The following is a 7,105-nucleotide window of genomic DNA, read 5'->3' as shown; positions in this document are numbered from 1 at the left end:
TCGTAAACTGACATGTGGATAAAAGAGAAGAGATAAATATAACTTTTGTTTTAGCTATGCATGATGTTCTAGCTAAATATAGCTAGCCATTTTAGCTAAAATTAAATTTAACTTAACTATAGCTAGTCTGTTGGAGTTAAATTTTCCTTCTAAAATAGTTATATATAGCTAAAAATTAAATTTAACTACTCTGTTGGAAATGCCATCGTAAAAGAGTTTGATCGCCTAACAGCTATAGATTCAGGAAGTGCATCAATTTACAAAAAGGGCATTTTAGTCCTAGCCTAAAGAAAAGGCAGGCTGTTTTGTAGTGAAATATCAAGGTTAGGATTATCATGAGATTGGGGAAAGTGGAACGTTTTTTGACTAGGTGCAGGTGGACCTTGGTCCATGGAAGTCTCTTTGTTGATTTAGATGGTTTTTCTACTTGAGGACAAGACAAAGGCACATGGAGAGAGGGGAGAGCACTCTCCTTTCATGTGATCTAACCATCTAAGAGCAATTCTTAGGTGGGGGTTTCCCCACCACGTGGATTTAGGGCCACCCAATCAGAACAAAGAATTTTTTTCTTCTTTTCCAAAAATGCCCCTGCTCCCTAAATGCACAATACCCAAAAGACCCCCCTGCTAGGCAGTGATTGGTCTGCCGCATTGCCACGTGGTGCGGGTGCCCCACGCAAGTCTTTCTCTCACCATCTAATTGGTCTGAGAGAGGGTTAAGATGCCTCTCAGTTCCCTAATTCAGTTATAATATTATAATATTGTTTGTAGTTTATCTTAATTGTAGAGCACAAGATGGTCCTTTTCGTTTATCTTCCTCTTGTCCCATGCCATAGAGTAACACAGTAATATTATTATAACCTTTCCTCAATTATTTTTCTCAGTAATTGATCGGACAAAATTAGGGAAAAATATCACTTTGGTCATCGAACTATGCTTCGTTCGACATTTTGGTCATCCAACTTTTAAAAACTTCACTTTGGTCACTCAACTATATTATCGTATATTACTTTGGTATTTCCGTATGTTTTCTCTGGGTATTTAGGAGATGAAAAGTTTTGCTCGCCATTTTTATAACTTAATCCAATTTTTCCCGTCGAAACAGAGTTATATGTTGATTTACACTTTTTTTGGAGTTGCACATTCACATCAATTGTTGATCAGCTAATACTGAGATCAGGGACAGTGGGACACAAATTCAAGAAATGCTTCAAGTTCTTGGGGTAGCACTTTTCTGTGTTAATCCCTGCGCTGAGGAAAGGCTGACAATGAAGGATGTAACAGCAATGCTCAATGAGATCAAGCATGAAAATGAAAATTGTGAAAACCAATTTTCTTGGCCAAGGAGCCACAACCAAGAGAACTGCAGTTTACAGTTCTAGTTTCTCCAGGTCATCTGAACCTCTAATTGGTTCACCTTTTTGTTTTCCCAGATAAAAGTAAAATTTGTATAGATTGATGTTATTTATAGAAAGATGTTGTCTAGTAGCAATAAGACATGATATCCTCTTTCACTATGATTCAGTAAGAGTAAAATTGTAATTGAGACAAATAAGAACAAAGTATTTATATGCTGTCACCAGCAAGGGGATTTGTTCTTCCCCATTCTTCAGATTTGCCTCTTTATCTGAGGTCTTATGTACCTCTTGTATTTTGCTTGATCCTTTGGATCTTCTAATACAATCATTGACCAAAAAAAAAAAGACTCAAGACCAGGGTGAAAAAAAAAAAAATAAAATAAAGAACCTTTAACTTTTTCTCTTTCTGGATTATATTTTCTTCAAAACCCATTTCTTCGCTTAATCTCCCTTCCAATTTTTTGCTTCCAAAGAGTGTTCTTCCCGAATCCAAGTCCAAATTGAGCCTAAAAAATTCTAAATAGGTTCAAAAGGTGAAGAACCCAGATTATGGGTGAAAAATTCGACAACTCAAATCACACTACCACCAAACCCATATCCATCATCAATATTCAATCCCCCTCACCCACCACCATATAAGTAACCCAAAATTCCAATCAAACTCCCCCGATTCCAATTTCCAAATTCTCCAAACCTTTTAATCATGAACGAAGAACCCAGAAACCATGAAGGAAACCAGAAACCATGGACCTTTTAATCATTACTTAATCACTCTCTATCATTAACTCATTCAAACCCAGAAACCATAAACGAAGAGTCCTTTGCAGTTTCCCCTAATTATGGCACACCCTTCTCTCTACTACTCCTTCCTCCTCTTTGCTTCTTTCTCTTTGTGGCTTGAAATTTGATAAACATAGAGACCGATAGAGAGAGAGAGACGGGCAGAGAGTGAAAACCTTTTGGCTTAGAGAGAGATAGAGAGGGTAAAGTATCGTTTGACCCGCAGTCTCCAACACAACTCTTTTTTAATTGGGTTAACAAATATAGCCTTGTTTATTAGGCGTGTGAGGTTCAATTGCCACATTTACACAGAGAAAACAGACGGAGAGACCAAATTGATTAACGGTGATATAGTTGAGTGACCAAAGTGAAGTTTTTAAAAGTTGGATGACCAAAGTGTCGAACGAAACATAGTTTGATGACCAAAGTGATATTTCTGCCGACAAAATGATATGTCTTTCTTATTTATGAACTTTTTTTTATAATACTTTTAGTTATTTATACTTGTCACCGGTTGTCCAGTAACTTGTTTAATAAAACTGAAAATAATTGTTTCTGACTCTTTTAATTTAGAGCTAAAAGTAGAACCTCACTCAACTTAATTTATGAAATGACTTATTTTTTACTATAGCACATTTTAATTTCAAGTTAAGTAAACTATTTTGTCACTATTGTAGGTACTATAAGCACTTTGAAAAATCTAATTTACCTTACGTACACTCAGTTGCTTTACTTAACAGACACTTTTTACATAAGCCAGCTTATCTTATACGACAGCCGTACCAAACTAGCACGCAATATCTTTTTTCTCTAATATGATAATTACATGATGAGAAAGATGAACATGTAATTATAATAAATCCAATCATAACAAAAGCTCATGTAAAATAATTTTTTTTCTAACATTGACCCTTCTCAAATTAAAAGAAACACATAAAAACGGCTATACCAATCACATAAAAACGGCTATACCAATCCCCCCCCCACCCGGCCCGCAGAGCAAATACAAACCATGAGATAATTTGATTGAGGTGGAGGGAGGGGGTGTTTGGGGTAAACTTGTCACTATCTTGTCCGCCATCTCTTTCTATATATACACACACTATAGTGCATTATACTTCATATCAAACCTTATCTCTCTCTCTCTCTCTCTCTTCCATCCCATATATGCTTTTCTAGCTGCACCAAGTTCTCAAAAACTACTTCTCTGTTCTCTTCCAGTTGATCGAGTTTCTTAACATCACAGCAACATTCTCAATATGCCTGTAAGAATCTCCGATGCCTTTCAATCCCACCCCCATAAGCACTACCCTGCAGACTTCAACTCACTGCACGAGTTACCAGACTCATATGCATGGACTCATCAACTCGACGAGTACCCATCTCTGGACTCGTCATTCGGCTCAGAGTTGTGTGTTCCGATCATCGATCTAACTCACCAAAATGTCCTTAAACTCATAGGACATGCATGTAAAACATGGGGGGTGTTCCAAGTCACAAACCATGGAATCCCAGAGAAGCTTCTTCATGACATTGAATCAACTTGTCGAAGCCTCTTCTCTCTGCCAGTCCAGCAGAAGCTCAAAGCCGCTCGACCGGCGGATGGCATTTCTGGTTACGGAATCCATCGTATATCTTCGTTTTTCCAAAAACTCATGTGGTCGGAGGGCTTTACTATTGCTGGCTCACCACTTGAACATTTTCGACAACTTTGGCCCCAAGATTACAACAAATTCTGGTACGGTCATGACACTACAAGTAGAACTAATAAGCTAGCTCACTATTTTCATTTTTGTCCTTTTATTTATGTAATTTGAGACTTTTATTGTTTTGGACTTTTGGGTGCTGAAAGTACTATAGCCATATAACCATGGTGCAATTAGCAAAGATTATATTATTAAGTAAGGACCCACATATAAGATTTGGTCTGATAATGTCCAAAACACATTTATCAATCTTCTTGTTAGTAATGTTTATTTCTTAAAATATCCATCATACTAGCGAGTAGCAACTTGGTTTAACAGTGTGTAATTGTCCCTTTTCTTCCAGTTGTATGGTAGAAGAATATGAGAAAGAGATGAAAAGGCTAGCAGGGAAGCTGATGTGGCTAATATTGGGATCGCTGGGCATACCAAAGGAAGACGTAATTTGGGCCGGCCCAAAAGGTGACTTTGAAGATGCATCCAATGCCATACAATTAAATTCTTACCCTGCATGTCCGGATCCCAATCGTGCCATGGGGTTGGCCGAACATACGGATTCAACCCTCCTGTCAATCATCCACCAAACCAACATAAGTGGCTTGCAAATTCTTCATGAGGGCGCCGGGTGGCTCACTGTTCCGCCAGTCCCGGGAGCTTTGGTGGTCAACATTGGCGACCTTACTCATATCTTGTCCAACGGGGTGTACCACAATGTCCTTCACCGGGCAATTGTGAACCGGAGTCAACAACGTCTATCCATTGCTTACCTATATGGGCCACCAGCTAGTGTCCAAATCTCGCCTCAGTCGAAACTAGTCACCCCAAGTCACCCTCCCCTTTATCGGCCAATCACTTGGAAGGAGTACCTTGCAATCAAAGGAAAACTTTACAACAAGGCACTTTCATCAATTCAGCTTTATGATCCTCTAAATGACCAAATGGATTAGTCAATGTAAATGGTCATAAGAGCATAAATAAATCCCTAATTTGGCACTCATGATCTCCCATTTGACAATTGGTTGTTCATGTTCATGGGGACACTCATTGCGTCCAAGAAATATTGTGGGTTGAAACGAAGGATCTAGATCAGTTTCCAACGAAAAATATAACAGAAAGGAAAAAAAAAAAATGCCCAAAGGGCAAAAGTAAATAAATTATTTATACCAAAAATATTCAATTAATTAATCATGTAAAGCTATAGAGAGGGATGCAAACAAATAGTCTCTGCTGGCTGCTGGTGTCCTTTGGTTTTTGTTGTGAAAGGGATGGAAGGAAAATCCCCCAACTCGTAGATTTCCAGTAAAAGACACAGACCGACATGTTTTTGCCCTGGATAGGAAGGAAGATCTCCCCTCCAACGAATACGACATTGTTCAAGTTAAAAAAGGATAACCATTACAATTTGATGGAGCTTCGGAACTGATGAAAATACAATAATGAAAAGTACTGAATACATGTGTTTGGACTGAAATTAAACCCCACTTGTCATCAATCAAGAATAAGTTAGAAGAGAAACATGAGGCTATGAATTTGCAATGATTGTCATGTTGATATCTCGGGAATATCAGGCCATAGTTGTCGCTAGCATTATGTGCTTGCCATAGTCGAGTTAAATGGAAAAATGAAGGAATTGGTTCCATTAAGCAGCTTACTTATCATATGAAACTAGAATAAGAATGCAACTGTACATACATTTACATTTACAAGCATAATTAACTATAATGGGTTACGCTCATTGTACCGCCAGAGATACTAATTCCCACCAAAGGAATAACATTCAGATACACAGCCAGGCGGGCTACAGCCTGAGGCTCGGATCACCCCAAGATCACCGCCGACGCGCCGCCACCCGCCGTGCCAAGATAGCATCAGAAGCTCCTAAAGCTAGGGACTAAAACACATCAGTCCCACATCGAAAACAAGGAGAAGATCAGCCTCCTCATCACATATAAAAGGTTCTCTCCTCTCTCCTCATTAATTACCCATTTACTACTAATTTATTGTTATGCTGTCTATATGTTTGGACTGACTTAGGCATCGGAGAAGTGAAGACCGCCCAACGCGGTCTCCCTCTGACGCCCTGTCTTTCATTTGACAGCTAGCGAAGATCACCAAGTCTACAGAGTAGCGGTCCGCCCACTGGACCCGCGTTAAACGAAGGTTCGGCTACCGCCGGACTTTGAGCATAAACATTGGCGCCGTCTGTGGGAAGCCTTAAACAAAAGGTCATCCCACCACAATCACCATGACTAACAGTAGCGGGAGAAACGCTGAAGAGCAGGTGGACCAATCCGCCATTCCCCAACCCCCCGACCCAGCGGTAGGCGTTAACCGCGCATTATTCACCACCCCAGCCAACCCCGGCGGTGAGGCAAATCCAAGCAGCAGCCGCCCACCGGGCCAAGATCTCACCACTATGTACGAGCTGGCACTGGCGGACCTTCACAAGGCAAACAGAGAGCGTGAAGAGGAGCGCAGAGAAAAGGCTGAGGCCCAAAGACAAGTGGCTACGCTGATGTCACATTTTGATGAATTGAAGAGGACGCTGGAAGCCACCGCCAATCCAGCGCCGAGCGAGCAATCACGCAGCACCAGGCGTAGTCGGCCCGGCACCGGCACATTGGTACCGGGGCCAGTCATACAGATGCAGGTACCGCTGGACCCACCTGAACTATTGGGGATGGGACCACCGCCCATCCCCTAACTAATGTTGGAACATGAGGCGGAATCACTGCCGCATACCAACCGCTCAGAAGCTAGGGCGAGGACTGAACGCAATCCGCCTGCGCCAAGGCGCAGACAGCTCCAGCGAAATATCCAGGCTGGTTTCGCCGGCGATGCAGCCGCCCAGATACTGGAAAGGATGCAACAACTGGAGCAGAGATTAATCCGGGCGGAGTCAGGCGCCCCAGCGCCAACTCAAAATCCACTTTTCGCTTCCAGACCCTGGTCCTTCACCGCTGCGATTCTGCAAGCTATCAGACCAGCGTATGCAAAAACCCCAAAGATGTCACATTACAGCGGCATGTCTGACCCCTTCGTCCATATGGACACCTTCAAGAAGGTCACCAACAACAAGGGATTTGACGACGCCACCCTGTGCCACTTGTTCAGCGAAACGTTGGATGGTGAGGTAATGAACTGGTTCTTCGAGTGTCCGCCGGGGTCCATTGACTCATTCCATGCACTATCACATGCCTTCCTCTCTCGGTTCATCTTATTGTCCGCCAGACATCACAACACAAGTCAGCTGTTCAGCGTCAAG

General features: G+C 41.5%; 1 protein-coding gene across 1 annotated transcript; it reads left to right on the top strand.

Moving 5' to 3' along the window:
- The first annotated feature begins 3,272 nt into the window (after positions 1 to 3,272).
- On the top strand, positions 3,273 to 4,835 carry LOC133739519 (gibberellin 3-beta-dioxygenase 1-like). The gene is made up of 2 exons (XM_062167306.1): positions 3,273 to 3,875; positions 4,187 to 4,835. The coding sequence occupies exons 1-2, from the start codon at positions 3,397 to 3,399 to the stop codon at positions 4,785 to 4,787; spliced, it is 1,080 nt and encodes a 359-aa protein (XP_062023290.1). The 5' UTR covers positions 3,273 to 3,396; the 3' UTR covers positions 4,788 to 4,835.
- The last annotated feature ends 2,270 nt before the right edge of the window (positions 4,836 to 7,105 follow it).

The sequence above is a fragment of the Rosa rugosa genome, chromosome 1 (assembly GCF_958449725.1).
Source record: "Rosa rugosa chromosome 1, drRosRugo1.1, whole genome shotgun sequence".
NCBI classification, from domain to species: domain Eukaryota; kingdom Viridiplantae; phylum Streptophyta; class Magnoliopsida; order Rosales; family Rosaceae; genus Rosa; species Rosa rugosa.
This window is presented reverse-complemented; position numbering and strand designations above follow the sequence as displayed.